We start from the raw sequence: 19,731 nt of genomic DNA, 5'->3' as shown, positions 1-19,731 counted from the left end.
CATCCTGTGCAAAATAGTTTTTCTTAATAGCAATTAAGCCCTCTCCCCGATCCAAGTTTTTTTAATTGCGTGTAACTCTTCCACAGCTATTAATGTACAAGCCATAAAGATTTAAATATAATGTACAACTCACAGCTAAAGTATGTGTGTGCGCTTCATGACGCAATGAAGACCACCCAGAAGCTTCAACTGATCCAGAATACAAAATTTTGGATGCCTTGCAGTTTGCTTGTCCTATCATTACTGCAGGAGCTACACATAAGCTCCTGGTTCTATATGGATGCAATTCAAGGTTCCTCTTATCAGCCTTAAAAGCCCTACATAGCACAGGGTCAGGTTATTTGAGGGAGAAATCAAATAATCTGGGCATCTTCCAGGTTCTATTAAACAATGTCATCTGTCAGGACCTAGGAGTGGCACCTGCCTTGAGACAACCTCCCCTAAATATGGAGGGTCTCCCCAACCTGGCCTTCTGGAAGTCCATTGAAACCTGGCTCTTCCCCTACAATTGAGTCAGGATGGGAGTTGAGCCCAGCAGTTTTTATTTAATAGCAATATTAAATAAATAAATAAATAAATTGGAAATGTCGTCTGTGAATGTACACATATCTAGGTGTAGGAAACAGGATGCCCTTTGAAGCAGCTACACAATCATTCTAAAAGATGCGGCAGATTTCATGCCTCCATTGAGAATATTTTGCTCATGCTAACGTACTTTGCAAGGGACGCAGTGGCTCAGTGGCTAAGACGCTGAGCTTGTCGATCGAAAGGTCGGCAGTTCAGCAGTTCGAATCCCTAGTGCCGCGTTAACGGGGTGTGCTCCCGTTACTTGTCCCAGCTTCTGCCAACCTAGCAGTTCGAAAGCACGTAAAAAATGCAAGTATAAAAATAGGGACCACCTTTGGTGGGAAGGTAACAGCGTTCGTGCGCCTTTGGTGTTTAGTCATGCCGGCCACATGACCACGGAGACGTCTTAGGACAGCGCTGGTTCTTCGGCTTTGAAATGGAGATGGACACTGCCCCCTAGAGTCGGGAACGAGTAGCACATATGTGCGAGGGAAACCTTTACGTACTTTGCAAAACCATTTTACTTTGAATGCGCAAAGTACCACCTTGATAGCTTTGTTTAACCTTGCCAGCCAAACTTACATTTCTTAAATTACTTGGATTTCTTGAGAATATACAACGATTGTTGTCTTCGAATATGATTATAAATTAAAACCAAAAACACTCCCCCCTCCGCGGTCATTATTTTAAATTACCTGTCAGTTTATGGGTGCAAATTTGCTCATATTAGGGTTTTATTAGCATTAGGATGTGTTTAATGTTAAAAATATAAATATTTAAAAAATAAAACAAACACATTGTTAAGCGCAAAGTATATATTTATATCATGTAAAACAAAACAAAAAAAGCAGTGAAAAATTCATTACATAAAAGAAAATAATGTAACAGGATTTACTACGGTATCTAACATAGGCATGCTCTTACACCTAAAGAAAATATAACATTTATAACTATATATATTTGAGAGTTGTGTTTCAGAGTTCTCTAACAGAAAACGTTTTAAAATATAGAAGTTCTTCACCCAAAGGAAAAAGTATCACCTTAGACAAACGGACGAATCCACGTCTTGTATAAAAAGTCGTGCTTCCCCCCCACCCATGATTGCAAGTGAAGTCATTTTAATATGGATTTTCCATATGTGCAAAAGATAGGGTACCATTAATTGCTCTTAACTTTGCATTGCTTGAGCTCCAACACTGATTGGTACAACTGTGAATCCACATGATTTATCGAAACAGTATATTTTTTTCAAAGCATGTTGCCAAACATACACAAGAATTCATAAGCTTTCATTGCATTTTGAACACACGATACTTAAAAAAATATCTAGAAGCCATAAAGTTAGGACAGTAAATCTGTTTAAATATATACACCAGTCAATACAAAATACTACCTATAACACTTTTTTTTTCTTTCGCATTTCAATACCCTAAAAAGAGTAAGCCACTTTGTCAAACAATAGATTTGAATAAAAAAAAAAATGTGTAATAGCATCTAGTTTGTTTTTCTTCTGCCAACAGTACAGAGTGATTGCTAAGGCACGTTTCTCACCTAATAAACAGGCTTAAAGAGTAACTAGAGTACTGTACAGAAGGCTTAGTGTTAAGAGAAATTCAAGAAGAGTTTTAGGTAAGTACTTCTCTAGCAGTGCTACTCAAATATAGTTTGAGCTGTGTAGTGTAGTGTACAAGGAGGAAAAATTAGGGGGAAAAATATTCCAACTTTAAAGCTGTAACCAAGTAAAGCAACCAAGAACGATTACTGGGTACAGGAATTCAGAAGTTCCTATTTGATATTCAAACAGGGACAGATGGTCCTCCCATGTATGGAAAAAAAAAACCAAATGCAAGACCTCAGCATTTCTCACCCTTTCTCCCGTTTGGAACACTATTTGAATCAATTTGTAGTTAGGTTCAGTTGGCTTTCAAGTATTTCTTGGAAAGGGTGGGGAAGTAAAAAAACAGAGGAATCCTCTTAGTGGGACTGAGAATCTGCTCATATGACCCCATTCCCATGTTCACTGACTTGGAGGTTGATATGGCATCGCAGAAGAAAAATAATTCGTTAAGCTGTGGCTTATCGGCATACACAAAACTCAGGGCTGCAACTGTTTAACTTCATCCTCATGTCAACTAAAAAGAGACACATGGCTGAAACCCAGCATTACACTTCTTGACTTCTCTTCCATGTACCCACAAAATCTTTCCCAAAAGAGCCAATCTCTTTAGAGCAGATTTGGAGGGTGAACAGGTGGTGCCCGAGGGACAGGGCATTTCCTGATTCACAAGACATCAAATGGAAATAACTTTTACCAACTTCAGCAAAGAACTGGACTCCGTCCAATTTTTTTTTAAAAAAGCATGTCCTAGTCCAGGGATGTCAAACTTGATTTCATTGAGGGCCGCACCAGGATTGTGTTTGACCTCAGAGGGCCGGAGTGGACGTGGCCAGGGTGGGCGTGGCCAACTCAATGTCACTCATGTTGGGGGCGCCTGTGGTGGCTCAAGCACTGTGCCAGAGAAAAAGGGCCCCCGAGCTCTGTTTTTGCTGGCAGAGGCACTGTGGACCAGCCCTCTGCTGTTTCCAGAGCGGCCCCGTGGGCTAGATCTAAGCACCCCGCAGGGCGGATTCGGCCCCCAGGCCTTGAGTTTGACACCCCTGTCCTAGTCTGAAAATTATATACTGAATTTCAGGTTTAAACTTTTCTTGATGGTTAATATTATAAACTCTTGCAATAAAGGCAACAAATTAATGGGAATGTTGACAGACCTCCAAGGCACTTATCGGTGCCAATGCATTTAAAGGAAAAAGAAAAAGGCATCATAGCTTATATTTCAACATGGGCATTTTGTTCATTAAAAATACTCTTCGGAATATCACCTACAGACTACTACAGAATACGGAATATCTTGCTACAGACAACTTTGAGAATAATCCATTCCTGCTAAAAGTAAAGTTATAGATATATACTCACTCTTTGACTTCAGTGCTAATCGCTACAACTAAAATGCATGGCCAACTACATGCTCATGTGGCTATCTATCACATATCTTTACAGTCTTCTAAGTGTACAATAGACCTATTTTTCAGTATGCTTTTGATACAGTTTAACTTTAGTGTTTCCATTGCTAATATTGTAAACTCACCTGACAGTGCAGACAGTATCATGTACAGGAAAGCATCATTTTCTTTTCATTGGGGACACTTGATTCTCAAGTCAACAATTTCATCAAAATTAAAAAGCTCTCCCAACAATGACGAAAACTGTTCTTTAATTAAAAACTCAGTGTAAGGTTTACTGTGTTCAAAGCTCAGAGTAAAAGCCAGACAGTTGGCCATTTTTAAATTTATTTTAAATGTTAAATGTTAGAAACTTTAAAAACTCCTTCCAGAATATGTGAGACTAATGTCGAAATAAGTACATTTAGGTAAAGAATTCTGCAAGAAAAGGAAGTTTCTTTGAATTCTGGATATAGGGGTGAAACTTAAGCCAATGGTTCTTTAATCTAATGAATACATTCAAGGTTATCTTTTTAAAAGCTGTAAGTAAAACATAGAACTACTGATATTAACTGGCTATACTAGCTTAGTATAAAAAAACCCATTCAGACTTAAATAAGACTAGGTAAAGTCAGGAAGTTTAGATTTCACTACCGGTATTTAAAAATATTAAAACAGAAACAACAAATACATACAACAGAACCAGAAAAAGTTCCTTTTCTAATCTACTGCTATAATTAAAAATAGATCTAAAATTTGGAAAACAAGCTAAAGAGGCAACAATCACGACCCATGTTTTTGTATAAAAGGGTTTCTTTATGATGCTGTAAAATGTGAGCAAACTAACTGAGGGAATTAAGAAGCTGCCAGTGGGCACAATCCAACAGCCGTCCTTGGCATGTGTCAATATGCCAATATATTGTTCAATATAGATCAAGCAGCATGAAGAACTGTATCCAACACTAAAATGTCTGATAATTTGTGCCCAACAATAAAACATTTTATACTTTATTTCTAAATTGGTATGGACTCCCGCCGCCCCCCCCCCCCCCACATCCTACCCCCTATCAGATATGTCATTTTTGGCTTGCTGGGCCAGTTAAGGGTTATTTTGTTTTTCTGCCAACACACAAAAACTGAAGCTCCCCAACATCCTTAGTCAAAGAAAAGGACAAGCAAACAGAAAGCAGGGCAAAAGGAATGGTAGACATAATCCAGAAATATAGCTGGTCTCTTTCTTTCTCTCTCTCTCTTTCTCTCCCAACTTTTCCATTCTCTCCCTGTCCATTACCACCACGCTGAACAGTAGTTGCAACAGAAAAAAAACAACAACAGAATTCTTCAGAGTCAATGTGAAAGAGGTCAGCGATATAACAGCAGCGATTGGCCAAAAGAAAAAAAAAGAACAAAACATTGGATCGACAAAATCTGAAGTATTTTGTTCAGTAAAATGTTTTTCTCTCTGATCATAAGCCAAGATGCCTTTATGATACCGTTTTCAACAAAGGTACATGTCTTATCTCCTTAGATCCTTCAAAGATTTCAAATTCCATCTCCCTGAGGCCCCTATAACCAGGTAAGAAAGCTTTCTTTATCTAGCTTGGTGGCTGCCAGCACAGATTCCATGTCATTAAGGATATCGGAGCTCAAAGCTTCTTGTAGGCTTGGCATAAGTTCCTCTCCTTCTATATTCATTGCATCGCCTTCCAGTGTTCCAAGGTCCACGTTAGTCCCCGGAATGGCTTCAAGGTAGTCTGGAAAACGGTTCTGATGGGAGGGGATGGAGCTTTGGTTGATAGTGTCACCTAGATACACAATGAATGCAAAGCAGGGCATTAAGCATATATATTTAAGTGGCTCTTAATACTGATAATTTGAAGCCACCCTCACCCTATGGAGCATCAGCACAACATCTTAAATCATGGAGACCCCCTACTGGAACAACTCCTTTGACGAAAGGAAGGCATCTACTGATACCAAGAACAACTGCCAATCCATTCTGAGATAACGTTCAACAACTGTTGCTCAAGGAAGAGAAAAATCAAAGCGAGGTTTCTCTTCTGAAGCTTCCAGCAGCCCACAATAAAAGGTCTGTCTGCCTTAAAAGGAGAGTTATCAATTTAAAACCTCTACTTGTTTTTTTCCCCATGCCTTTCTTTTTAGCATGATGTTGTTTTGTATTGCAAAACAGCAATTGTCTTATGACTGACCTTGTAGGACATTCTGGAAATATTTTCAAGATTAAGGTTAAAAAAAAATGTTTTATAAATAATATAAAAGGATTAAATAAACAACACTATAAGCTGCATGATTGCAGTCGGAATAATTTTTAATGGTGTTTGTTATCAATCTGAAGGGAAACATGGAACTTTAAAAACTGAAACCACGGAGCCAGGCTGCAGAACTTCTGCAGCAGTAAATTAGGAAATGGTTCAGATTTGCAGCTCAAAAATATCCAGACCATTTTAAACTAAAGACATCATCATGAACTTTCAGAGTCATATTTGAGCACATAACTAAAGAAGACATAATACAAGATTGCTGTCAAAATCACTACAAATCCAAAGGGATTTTTCCCCCCGTTTACAAACAATAAGATTCGGACAAAATGCTGTGAGACATATAGTTGAATTCCTTGTTCTCTGAGGAAACTAATGTTAATGTACCTTTTTGTCTCCTAACAATTCCACTGTCTCACTAGTATCTATTCTACTGCAACCAACACCCCCCACCCTCCATCTTACTGCTGGTTAAACAAGGTACAAGAAGCATCAGCCAGACAGCAACTGGAAGGAAATGACCCTCACCTGTATCCATTTCATCAACACTATTAAGGAAGTCATCTGGAGTTCTAGGAACACTGTAACTGCTCATGCTGAGGCCACTGTCTGTGCTCTCATCTCTGGAGTGGTATGTTCCACTGCAAGGGAAATGTTATGTTAATTTAAGTTACTGATGGAAAGAACAGCCAGCATTTATCATCAAAAGCGTTCATTTTCACAGTCAGGGTTGAATGATATTCCCCTCGTAAAATCACATATTAAAACAAATCTATGAAGGAGAATTCTTTAAACGTTCAATTCTGCAGGTCTCAATTCCCACAATGCAGCATACAGTATAGCATGTGGCATCCATTCCCAGCACAATAAATTTCGTCCACAACCTTGACTAATCTTTGCTGCCACCACATATAACTTCTGGAATGCTATTGATGCTGCAATCTTCTAAAATGGTAAATAGGTCTGTGTGACTTTTAATAAAAAAAAAATTAATAAATTCATAGGAGTTAGTAATGACAGAGCTCCGTCAGGGCAACATTTTTTTTAAAAAAGTTGGCAATGCCTTCTAATTTGCTCATGTGTTCTTGAGAATTCTAATCTAAATATGTTTCTAATTTGTATTTGTTGTCTGTAACCTGGTTCGAGTCAATTGACTGAAGCAGTATCAAATTTGCATAAACAAACAAAAATGCAATTTAGTTTACACATTATTATGCTGACTGCCCCACTGCAAAAGTGTGCAGTTAGTCCTCGATTTATAGCAGTTCGTTTAGTGACGGTTCAAAGTTACAACGGCACTGAAAAAGTGACTTGTGACTTTGTTTCACACTTGCAACTGTTGCAGGATCCCCGTGGTCACATGATAAAAATTCAGATGCTTAGCAACTGGTTCATATTTATGACGGTTGCAGTGTCCTGGGATCATGTGATCCCCTTTTGTGACCTTCTGACAAGCAAGGTATATGGGGAAGCCAGATTCATATGACAAACAAGTTGAGCTGCGGTGGTGCAGTGGTCAGAATGCAGTACTGCAACCTTCTGCTGCTGCCTGCCTGCAATTTGGCAGTTCAAATCTCATCAGGCTCAAGGTTGACTCAGCCTTCCATCTTTCCGAGGTCAGTAAAATGAGGACCCAACTTGTTGGGGGTAATAGGCTGACTCTGTAAACCACTTAGATTGGGCTGTAAAGCACTGTGAAGCGGTATATAAGTTTAAGTGCCATTCCTATTGCTATTAAATAACTGCAAGAAAGATTGTAAAATGGGGCAAAATATACTTAACAAATGCCTCGCTTAGCAAAAGAAATTTTGGGCTCATTTGTGGTTGTAAGTCGAGGACAGCCTGTATTTTAAAAATGCACTTGTTCCACAATGGCTGACATTTTAACTATAACATACAAAGACATATAGCATTCACAAGGGCTCCAGATATATTCAGAGTTTAGTTATGGTAGTCCTTATACTTGAATTTAGAATTTTGTAGGACTGCCATTGAGAAAATTCTGAAAATATTATTTATATGATAGTAGGGCAAGGAGAAATGGCAAATTTCATTAAAAAGCAGTAATTTTCTTCTGTTGGTCGACTTATATTTGAAAAATAAGACTCCAGTCCTGGAATGAAACAATATCTAAGTAACCAACAATAGCCAGCACTTCTTTTCAGTTGTTTGCGTGCATTGATGTCCCATTTGTAACCTTATCTATTCAATAATTAGAAGCATTAAAACACATGACCCTGTTAACTAGTAACCAGAGGCCTCACAAATTAACACCAGAAAAAAACAGCCTGCTTGCCTTGTAATATGATATGCTAAATCTTATCACCATTTCCTGTGTGTCAGTGCTGTAAAGAATAAAATTAAAATCAGGAAGAATGCAAACTCCTTTAAGAGAGCCCCACAGCAAATTCAGGGCTAGTTTTTGAAAAGGTTTTCTGAGTCGCTTTGCACCAATTGACTTGTGCCTGGGAGAACACGTTACAACTTTGAAGACAAATCTTTCCTACAAGTCTGAACAGTTGACTTCCACAGATTTCAATCTTCAGCCTTTTTTGGGGTGGGGGTGGGGGTGGGGGAGGGGGAAATACGAGAATGAACTGGATTTGCCCTGTAAGACAAGATCCTTTTACAGCTGCGGTTCTTGGAACAGACCAAAGTCCCAAACAGAGGATTACAGAAACCAAACAGAATTTGAAAAATCATTAGCTTTGGTGAAATGAAACCACTGGTAGCTACTGCCACTAACCTGTTAAGAAAGGGATCTGAGCTATTTGTGGTCATTGTTCTGAGTTCTTGAGACATTCCGGGAGAGGATACTCGATTCTGGGTGCCATCTTGTTCCATACTGGGAAGCTGACTACGGAGAGCCAATTCCTGCCAATTAAGAAATGACTGTATTCATAACTCACATTCAAGGTTTGGTGCTATTTGTTTGGTGCTAAGCTATGTTTCAAAAGTTAGGACAAGTCTCTTACCAGTCATCAGTTATTGCTACGGTACTCATGGCATTTTATAGGCTACGTCCAACATCAGTCACATAGGTCCGCCCCTGAATATCAGCTGTTAGGGAAATTACCGTATTTTTCACTCCATAAGACACACTCCCCCCTCCCAAAAGTGTGTGGAAATGGAGCTGGTCCTTTGGTGAATAGCAGCTGGGTCTCGGCGGCGGGGTCCTTTTACAGTGCTGAACCCCGCCTCTTCTGTCTTTGTCATTGCCTGCCTCTTCTGTATCTTTTTCGCAATGCAGGAGTCAATAGGCAAAGCTGGCACATGAGAGGACACCTATCTGTGGTCCTCTCAGGCTCTGTCTGATATTTTTTTTCTTGTTTTCCTCCTCTAAACCTAGGTGTGTCTTATGGTCAGGTGTGTCTTATAGTGCGAAAAATACAGTAAGTGGGAAAGTACTAATGTAAAGTACTGATCTCCTACTTCTAAATTTCCCAAGAGGCATCTGGTTGGCAGGTGCGAGAACAGAAGGATGAACTAAGTAAGCCTTTGATCAGAGTCATCAGAACTCATTGTGTTATTACTCGACTCTCATCCATTTACCTCACATTTTTACCATCGGGATTCCTTTTTTTGTACATACACACTCCTTATCGTGGCACAGTGACAAATAATTTGAGAGACAACTTAAACGGTGGAGCTGGAGAAAAAAAATAAATAAATCGAGGCAGGGAAAAGAACCTGAGACATAACAGGAGGGATGGGCACGTCAAAGACAATGTGAATGGTAACGACACAGGAGATATTTCAAGTTCTTATGAAGTTAAAAAGGGATTTGCTTTGCTAGTTTAAGAGATGGGAAGGGCCAGTTTGAACGATGGGAAGTTTGCCAAAGTTCTGCCATCAGAAACGTAGGAAGTTACCTGGTGGTGTCAGCAGCTTTAGAAATGGGGACATGCACCAACAGGTTTAATGAGGATGGTGAGACATCATCCTTCAATGGCTCCTCAAATATTACTCACCTTCATTCTTAATAAACATTAACATGGCTTTTAACTTGCACAATACCAAGAAGGAAAAAGTAATTCATAATTGCCCACTATGTTCAACAAGATCCTCATGAAATTAATGTTTGCAGAATAAAAGATAACACTGGATAGAAACAAAACACGCAGACCATTCTGGTTTAAAGGCAGCTGAATAAAAAGCATTGTAATATGATTTCTTAATCATGGAATTAACATATAATATATAATCCAATGCAAGGCTTTGAAACTTGATATTTTAATTCATAAATCAAAAAGATACTGAAAGGATTCAGGTTTTAGTTAATGTTTGAATACGAAGTCTGGAAAAAATCTGCCTGGTAATTATTATTTCCTCATTACTTAAAAAAAACAAAAACGAAGTCAAAAGTTTCTAATTGGCATTAAAAAAATTAAGATTTAACACTTTGTTTTGTACATAATTTTTAACACATGACTTTATAAACCAAGTTAAAATAATCTATCAAATCCATAGAGGAGCTACTGTAAAGATGAATTTAGACTTTTGAATACTGTCCAACTGCACTTTAAATGCTATTTTTTGAGAGTCAGAAATTCATCTTTTTTTTTTTTTGCTAATCTTGAAATATATAATAACCTTCTTTTAACATTTTGTCCTTGCAGTGTGAAAATTTTGTATTTTATAGTGATGTTTTATAGAATCAAATCCAAAGATTTCAAAAAAGATTAGTTATTAAATCAGCAAATATTTGGTAGTGACAAATACTGCAATAGGGTTATGCTGGAGAGCAGTCTAGATTAAAACACAGTATCAATTGTGGAGTACAAATACAATTCCAAAACCACCTATTAACAACATAATTATTAAATAATTTATATGTGTTTGTGACAATTGTTTATAGATCATACCCCTATATTCATTTATTTGCTTATAAATGCCATTAAGCCTTCTAATATAGAACAGATAATATGTGACAGATTTCTGATACTGCTTGATTTTTTACATATCCTATTTATTTACCAACTCTATGAAACTGAGATATTCAAGATTGGAAATAATAAATGACATCTATTAAGTATATGTATTAGTTTCCATAAATGTAATATGTGTCATGAGAGTTCAGATTCTGATACCATGGACAATAACAACATCATTGTACTGGCACATTATTTATTTGGGATGTATTTTCTGGAATATAAAAAAGTTGCAGATTAAAATAAAGTTCTATGTGGAAAAAAAGGAGTATTTGCAAAAGAGAAATCTCCATAAATTAAAAGTAGCTTAAAAAAAAAAAAAAAAAAGAGGTTAAGAACTAGTACAGGTAGTCCTCAATTTACAACCACAATTGAGCCCAAAATTTATGTTGTTAAAAATTTATGTTGTGAGAAATTTGTTAAGTGAGTTTGCTCCATTTTACGACTTTTCCCGCCACATTTGTTAAGTGCATCACTGCAGTTCTTAAATTAGGAATACAGTTGCTAAGCGAATCTGGTTTTCCTATTGACTTTGCTTCTCAGGTCACAAAAGAAATCACATGACCCTGGGACATTGCAACTGTCATAAATGTGAGTCAGTTGTCAAGCATCTGAATGTAAATCCCATGACCATGGGGATGCTATGACGGTCGTAAGTGTAAAAAACAGTCATAAGTCACTTTTTTCAGTGATGTTGTAACTTTGAATGGTCACTAAATGAACCGTTATAAGTCAAGGACTACCTGTAATAATTACAGATAAGGAATCCAAATTAAAACTGAAAACATTATTATTATGGTGCAACACTTTTTCTCGGTACCTGAAGTCCTGGTTCTTTCCTCAGCCCTGAGCTAGGATATTATGTGAGCTGCCAGAATGTTTCAATGTTTTTCTGTGAATTATTCTGCATTCTACTGATTTATTGGCTTATTACTGATTTTTTTTCTTTTTGACATTGTTAGTTGCCCATAGGTGCTTGGTAACTCGGTGGCTATGTCTACTGAATTAAAAAAAAAACCCACACTCAAGTTCTAAACTACCATGGCTATGTTTCCATTTTTATAATTTTCACTTTTTTTATATCAATGCAGACGTTAATATTACCAATCAGAAGCAAGTGAGTATAAAGAATAGAATCCCCAAATATGAATGGAATCTTTCAAATGACTTTAAGCTGAACTACGGAAGACTCATAGTTTCCACAGGCTAAAGAATATTTAGATTCAAGCCAAAATAAATCTATTAGGCTGTTGGCCCTTTTATTTTTAGAGGCTTTTCTAGACATTGACACCAATCTAGTCCTGGTGTTCCAGAGGCCCTGAAAGTGACCAAACAGATGTCACATAGACAGAGTGGGATCTGACTGAATATGAACATGGTAAAAATGAGTAAGGGTGGAATTGAGGAAAGCAACAATGACAAAAACAGGCTTATGTACTGGAATCAAAGGGATACCCAGGACTGCAATCTTCAGAGGGCTGTTCCATTTATGCAGCTTTGAGGTATTCTGGGGCAAGTTTTTTTCTGTTAGACGAGCTATTAGTTATCAACTACTGCTTTGACTCATTAATCTAAGTTATTTTTAATCAAAAGAACCTGTGATTTCACATGAAACTGCAGCCTTGATATTACTACCCATTTCCCCCAAAATAACACCCAATTGGAAAATAAGCCCTAGCATGATTTTTCCGGATGCTCATAAGTCCTACCCCAAAAATAAGCCCCAGTTAAGATCGTCAACCAGACAGATGCATGTAATACTCTATTTCCCCCAAAACAAGACCTAACCAGAAAATAAGCCCCAATGAGTCTTTTGGAGCAAAAATTAATATAAGACCCAATCTTATTTCCAGGGAAACACGGATATTTCTACAAGTAAGCAACTCCCAGTAATAATTAGAAGTTAATTGCTGCCATATCATCTGAACCAACTTTCTTTACAATGGTTTCATTGCTGAAGTGAGCTCTCAAAACTTTTCATTAGATTATATGCTGAAGTGGTCAGATTATTGCTTCTAATATACTAAAAAGTACGCACTCACAATGTTATGAATAACCATAAAGGAATCTTGCCCTAAAACAGGAGTTTATGTAATCCAGCTTCATATTTTGGATAGCAAAAAAGTAAGAACACAAAATGAAAAATTTAATTTCAGATTAAGATTGTAATCCTCTGGAATCCAAGAAGACTAAGACACTGCTGGCTTCTACCAATTATTACATATTTAAATAAATATGGACAGATAAATAGTCAAGAATCCTACTTTAAACTTTCAGAAGTTTATCCAGAATGAGATTATGAACAAAAGTAACCAATGGTTCAAGCAAGTAATTATAGTAACAATTAAGATTATGTAGATTATTTTTCATTCTTTTGCTTGAGAGTCAGCAACATTTACGAGCAAACATTTGAAGGCTGTTTTTTAATTAGGTAAAAAAAATATAAAATATCCAAGTCAAACTCCATCATTGGTGATTTGATGGTCTATGTAGTTTTCTTGGCAGTAATATGGAATGGGTTTACCAAAGCCATTTTCTGAGATAATCTCAATTCCAGAGTCTTACTTATAAGCCTGCAGTTTCTTGATCCTACATCCAATTACTAAGTAAATGTAATTCAGTTAGCTTTTTGAAATCAGACAAGATCAGGCAGATGGCTATCTCCTAATCACATTACAGCATTTCCTGAATACAACATTTGTCCTACTCACATTGATTTTGAAATAACATGAGACATCAATAAATATCTATCCCAGGACTTAGTTTCACCATTTGTAGATATTTAATTGGACCAATCATCTTGCATGAAGCTACAACAGGAGTTTTTTCATACCCTGTTTATTTTTTTAAATCTGTATAAATCAGGATTCTGTATGGCCTGCTGTAATACTTCTATAACCAACTCTTCCGTATTCAGATACAATACTTAGTATTCAAGAATCCCTCTCATTAGTCCTCCCACAGTCAACACATAGCACTGTGATGTGGAATTAGTAGTATGTGCTTTTGAGGTCTGGCAAAAGGTTGAGCCACATTGGAGAAGATGGAACATCACAAACAGACTTGTGATCATACGCACTTTTATTAAAAACATTAATACACATTTTGCCAGGAAATTCAACACAGATGAGATCAGTCTTACACCAAAATCTTGACAGAGCACACAGTCTCACTGTTCACAACAGCATAGAGTTGTGAACATAATGAGTTTAATAAAGAGAAGTTTAGATCTTTGGTGCATGAAATAATTCAAGTACAATGGTTTTAACTACATATAAATTGGGCTTGATTTGTTGGTCTCAGAAGGAGAACAGTGCAAATTAGCACTGTTTTCCCCAAATGGTATTTAAGAATAAATTTAAGAACATTGCAAAGATGTCTATCATACTGATCCCTAGATTATTTCCACTAACCAGTTACTTATCTGCAACTGTCTCAGTTATTTCAAACGATCAGTTTAAGATCAAGGCAAATCATTTATTTAATATAACTGCCATATCCAGAAAGGTCTTACCTGAGCTATATATTATTACACCAACTAATATGATAGCATCCTTTGTGGACTGTACTCTCTATGGTCATTTCAGACTGCATTTTTAAATAGTCTTCCAGGTTTATAAGCCTGTATCTATCAAGACGGTACATTATTTCCATTATTCTTCTTTCTGACTTCTTCAAAAAATATTTATTAAAAATTGTCAAGTTGTATTCTTAAGACTTTAAGTTAACCACATTTTCTTTCTCTATAGCTGAGTTGCTGAAGCCACTGCATGATGCTAACACCTTTCTGCTGAATCTGTTTAAACATTTGTATTCAATTATTTATTATTAGGAATTCTAGAATAGGAAGCAGTAATTTATGTACTGTTCAGTTCGGAAATCCAAATTAAAGTGTCCCTGATGGATTAGTCTCTTTTTCAACACATCTTTTAGTTAACTAGTTCCACTTCTGAAGTTTTTTTCAACTTATCGAGATAGAAAAGTCTAACTTATAGACTTAAAACTTGTATTTTAAAGCAGGGTTTTAAAACAACGGCTTTCAGCCATCTGGGAAGGTTGCAAGCAAGTTAAGGGCAAAGGGGTTACAGTTTCCAAAATCTGATTACTTTGGTCTAGGCCAGGGGTGTCAAACTCGATTTCATTGAGGGCTACATCAGGGTTGTGCTTGATTTTGGGTGGGCGTGGCCAGCTCGACGTCAATTGTGTCTAGGGCGCTGTGGTCAGTGAAAATGGAATCCAGAGTTCTGTTTTCGGCTGAGATGGCCTCCTAAACCCTCTGCCAGCAAAAACAGAGCTCGGGTCACCCGCGGCCCTCCTGAGCTCCGTTTTTGCTGGTAGAGGAACCGCGGGCCGGTCCATTGTTGTTTCCAAGGCAGCTCCATGAGCCAGATCTAAGCACCGCACAGGCCGGATCCGGCATCCGAGCCTTGAGTTTGACACCCCTGTTCTAGGCAATTGGCAGTAGGTTTTGATACAACCCTTGATTTGCTTATAGTGGGTGTCAGCAACCTGCGGCTCTTTGCGCCCTCTGCTGTGGCTCCCTGTCGGGTGATCCCACCACTGGCTGGCCCCACCCCTCACCCTCCCCTCCCAGTCACTCCTCGACTTGCTTGAGAAGGGCGACTGTGGGGGATGGAGAAGCGGCCAGGGCACAGACAGAGAGATACAGAGAGAGGGGGAGAGGGAAGGAGGGAGGGAGGGAGAGAGAGGGGGGGGAAAGATGTCAAAAGGGTTTTGTGGTTTCCAGTGTTTTTTAACAACCAGTTCTCTGCCTTAATGACCGGCTGGGTAGGCGTGGCTAGGGGGGGTCATATGACTGGTGGAAGTGAGTGATGTCGAGTTGGTCATGCCCACCAGGTTTTGTGATGCCCAGTGTTTTCTTTTGTGTGGGAAACGGGTCCAAATGGCTCTTTGCGTGTTTAAGGTTGCAGACCCCTGGCCTATACCTTTCAAAGCTTGCCCTGGATTCTGGGCTCTGCTTGTGCAAATCTTAGTGGGCACCTTGAAAATCACTCTGATATATAGTTTAAGATCTGAAATAGATTAGGTTGGCTCACATCTTACCTCTTTTTTGAGAAACTTCTTACAATTTGGTTTTTCCAAAGAACCCTGGTATAGATCAGTGATGAGGGAAAGCTTCCTATAGGTTGGATGTTGTTGCTGTTCCTCAGGCTGCTTCTTCTCCATCTTGTTGGTAATGATTGTTGCTATTTTAATATTGCATACTCTCACTGTGTGACTATTGATGTAAGCTACTTTGATCCTTGCTGGATTAAGTGGGCGTATAACATGTAGTAAATAAACATAATTTTTAAAGTAGGTAGTTAACATTTATTTTTGGCTACCTACTATCTCTATGGAAATCTTTGGTTTCACTCATGGGCAAAACACTACTACGAGAACCTCTGTTCTAAGCTATTAACTATCCCACCTAATTTTTGGCATCTGCAGATTTGATAGCTATTCTTCCCTGATTTTCATCGAAGGTATTAATATAGAAGCTGTATAGGATCCAGAATTTTTACATGATCCAGAATCTTTTTATATCCTACTAAATACTTCATTGAATTTAATGAAGAACCACTAATAAGACATTTTAAATATGATTTTTGAATAAGCTTTACATCGAAGTCATATATTAAAATGAGGGTGGATTTGATTTAAATCGACTTAAATCATGATTTAAATCACTAGTAAAAAGGCTTGATTTAAATCATAATTTTTAAAGATCAACTGTCATCTCTGTCCTGTAGCAGCTCCTCCTCTGACCTGCTGTTGACTCACCGACAGTCCCAATATTGCACAATATACAGCCTCATGCTACATAACTAAGCTCCATTTCATGCTGAATAAACTGAATTATTAATGTATCTTAAATAGAAAACTATTTTTAGATTTTTACTCCAAAAGCATTTTATTAAAATAAATTTGATAAAAATAAAAAAAATCCAATTTAAATTAAAAAAATCCATTTTTTAATTTTTTTAAAATTTTTATCCACCCTGATTAAAATTCAAATTATTTAGCTATTTTTAGCTATATGTGTATGGCATGCAGAAAAATAAAACATCTCTAATAAACAAAAACAGCACAGTCCAAACACTGATTAAAACAAAGTTGGTTACTGGGATGTCTGTAAAAATTAAAATAGCACCATTGCATTAATTCTGCCAGTTTCTATACACAGGGCAGAAGGAATAATATGATAAACACAAAACCTAATCCAATACCAGGAATAAGTACTTATTTTCAACCAAGATAACCAGGCTTTAATTTTGCCTTGGCTATAACTGAAATCAATTGAACTTTGATAAATCATAATGATATTACTGAAGGCTTCTGAAAAGATAAAAATGTGAGACTCTCCCAGAAATGTGACAGATGGAATGAAACTGTACGTTACTATTTTCTTTACCCCAAAACATTTTCCAGTAAAATGCTGTAGCAAAATTCTTCCATATAGAGGTTCATTCCTAAAATAGCCCAGTATAAGATTCAATGTTATTATCCAGCTACTCAGTTGGCAACATTTGAAACACTATTATCACAGGGTGGCCATTACAAGATTTCTCTGAGGTAATATTTAAATGTGACATATTTATTTGCACAGCAGATCTGAAAATGAGAATTGGCAGTTAACGTAATTTTAAAATCTTTTTAAAACATTCAGCGGACTTGATATATTCAATTTTAGGCCTATTTTCTACAGAAGGAACATTTGTAAGATTGGCTGCCAAGTTTAAAAAAAAAAACAGTTGAGGCAACTTAGCTTCTTAAAGCTGAAACAGAATCCTTAGCTTTATAGGCCAGTTTACATGCTTTAGAAATTCAAAGTTACACAAATCTAAGAGAGAACTAGAAAACTAAGCACCTTCTTTGGATCCCTGAAACCAGCAATGACAAATATGACCATACCGTCTTGAAGTTGTTTGTGGATATATGTGTTGGAGGAGTGGGGAGACAGAGCAAGTGAAGGTATCCATTATGAAACCACCAATTATTTCTTAAACATACCAAAAGCGAGCTTATGAGATACACATAGCTGCTTTTTAGGCATGCCGGGGTATATTAAAATACAAATGAAACCCAAGCACCTTGCACAGCTGATCTAAGTCAAAAGAAAATGTTTCTTATTTTGCTGAAACATTTGTTATGAGCCTACCTGACGTTTTGGAGCATTTGCTGTGCTGGGATTGATATTCCGCAACGCCTAAGAGTAAAAGAAATAAGATGGGTCAACATTACTTTTTTGTCTTATGACAGGGATGGCTAGGCTACCTTGACTTTACTCATCATCTTCTTAAGGTTCTCAAGAGGGAAGTTCCTAAAGCAGCCACAGATGACAAGGGATAAGGTGGTTAAGAGATGGCAAAGTTTGCTGCATAATGGAATAAGACGCTTAGGAGTGCTTATAGAGCACATGAACATGTTTTGCTTAAACATACAAAAAGAAGTAGTCTGGACACTGCCTGGCTTGAAGTTAGTTATCTTCTTGAGAAGAAGATATTGAAGAAAAGAAATCCCAAATTAGAAGCCTTTTCTAAAAGCATGCTGGCTTGGCGGCATTTGAATTTGTTCGATATTAATAGCAAAGCAGTTATAGGCAAAGTTCAGAAAATTCAGCTTAGGAAGCTGTTATTTTTAACTTGTCCAGAGGCAACTCATTTTTTTAAAGGAGATATCCCATAAAGATCCAGTTTAAATGGAGTATTTATTCCTTTAAATATTATTTTAGTATAAAGTCTAACTGCCTCTAGAACAAGGGCAGAAAAAGCAAGGAATGATGAAGGCAAAAAGCCTGAAGAAGTGATCTCCAAGAAAAGGAAAATACTGCCTGATGCAAGAACCACCACCCAAAAAGCAAGGAAAAAGAGGTTTTAAAAAGATTCTCCAAAAGCAGTTAGGGAATCTGCAATGCTCCACAACCCTCACAAAACATGATGCAAAGCACTGGAGACAAGGAGCTAATCAATCATTAGCAAAAGATCTAGGACAGTGGCTGAGCAATGGCTGAGAGCAAAGGTTTTAGAAAGTAAGCTTCATTGTTTCTTTGGGCTCATACCTCCAGGGTTACAAAAAAAAAAAAAAAAAAAGCAAAAGCAACAAATCAGCTTACATTTAAGCGTTTTAAGAAAAGTATTTTGGTTTAAAAGAACAAAATTTAAACTGAAGTAAAAGACCTGGGTTAATCCGTTTTAAAGTTCTCTTCTGAGAGTTACTAACGTTACTGCTACCACATAAACATTACCTAACATGGATGAATTCCCCCCCCCCTTCATTTTTTCTCTTATGAAGCACACAGTCATAATGTAATCAGCATATTGACATGTGCATTCTGCAAGAATCGACATCCATGGAAGACGGCTCAGTAAAATACTATGATGATAAGTTTCCTAAAATTCATTATTTTATGGAATTCACTTCCACAAGATCTGTTGAACAGAAACAGGCTTAGATGGCTTTTTTTAACAGTTTAGGTATATGCGGAGCATGGATTCTTCAAGGACTTTTAAATTATGATACCTAAAAAGATAAATATTTTTATATTTAAGTTCTAGATGCTTGAGATAGGTAACAGGGCCAATATCCTTAGGCCTTGCTTGACAACTTCCAAAATCCCCTGGTGACTATTGACAGAAAATGGAACAATGCGTCAAGTCCTTAAAAAAAAGGAACAGCTTTGGGTTTGCTTTTTTTTTTTTACACAAAGGCCAAAGTTTCAATACTCTTCACAAACACAGCAAGACCAGATCCAAATTCACACATGCCATCCATCATGAAAGCTGGAAAATTCAGTCAGATGAGCTCTGACCATGCAGAGCATTAATATAGTTGCAGAGCTACTCAGCAAGTTGTCCAGGAAGCAGAGTTATCAGCAATGAAAAGAGCACCATGCCAGAAACAGCCCAGCACCACAAACTGTCACAAAGAAATATTTCGAAAGGTATCGAAGA

The 19,731-nt window shown here is 37.3% G+C and overlaps 1 protein-coding gene across 8 annotated transcripts in view; it reads right to left on the bottom strand.

Annotated features, from left to right (window-relative positions):
• Window positions 1-1,367: 1,367 nt before the first annotated feature.
• YAP1 (Yes1 associated transcriptional regulator) overlaps window positions 1,368-19,731 on the bottom strand; it is an 83,763-nt gene continuing 65,399 nt past the window's right edge. For 4 of the 8 annotated variants that reach the window (XM_034409031.3, XM_034409041.3, XM_034409071.3 and 1 more), the window contains 4 exons: window positions 17,940-17,987; window positions 8,593-8,720; window positions 6,375-6,487; window positions 1,368-5,372 (listed from right to left, as the gene is read on the bottom strand). In XM_034409031.3, coding sequence (XP_034264922.1) covers window positions 5,134-5,372; window positions 6,375-6,487; window positions 8,593-8,720; window positions 17,940-17,987 — 528 coding nt within the window. In that variant the 3' untranslated portion in view covers window positions 1,368-5,133. The remainder of the gene's footprint in view (window positions 5,373-6,374; window positions 6,488-8,592; window positions 8,721-17,939; window positions 17,988-19,731) is intronic. The other 4 variants (XM_034409048.3, XM_034409056.3, XM_034409086.3 and 1 more) reach the window with 1 other exon arrangement.

This window comes from Pantherophis guttatus, chromosome 5 (genome assembly GCF_059756535.1).
Source record: "Pantherophis guttatus breed Tessera chromosome 5, ASM5975653v1, whole genome shotgun sequence".
NCBI lineage: Eukaryota > Metazoa > Chordata > Lepidosauria > Squamata > Colubridae > Pantherophis > Pantherophis guttatus.
Note: the sequence above shows the minus strand (reverse complement) of the source record. Positions and strands in the feature narration are given on the sequence as shown.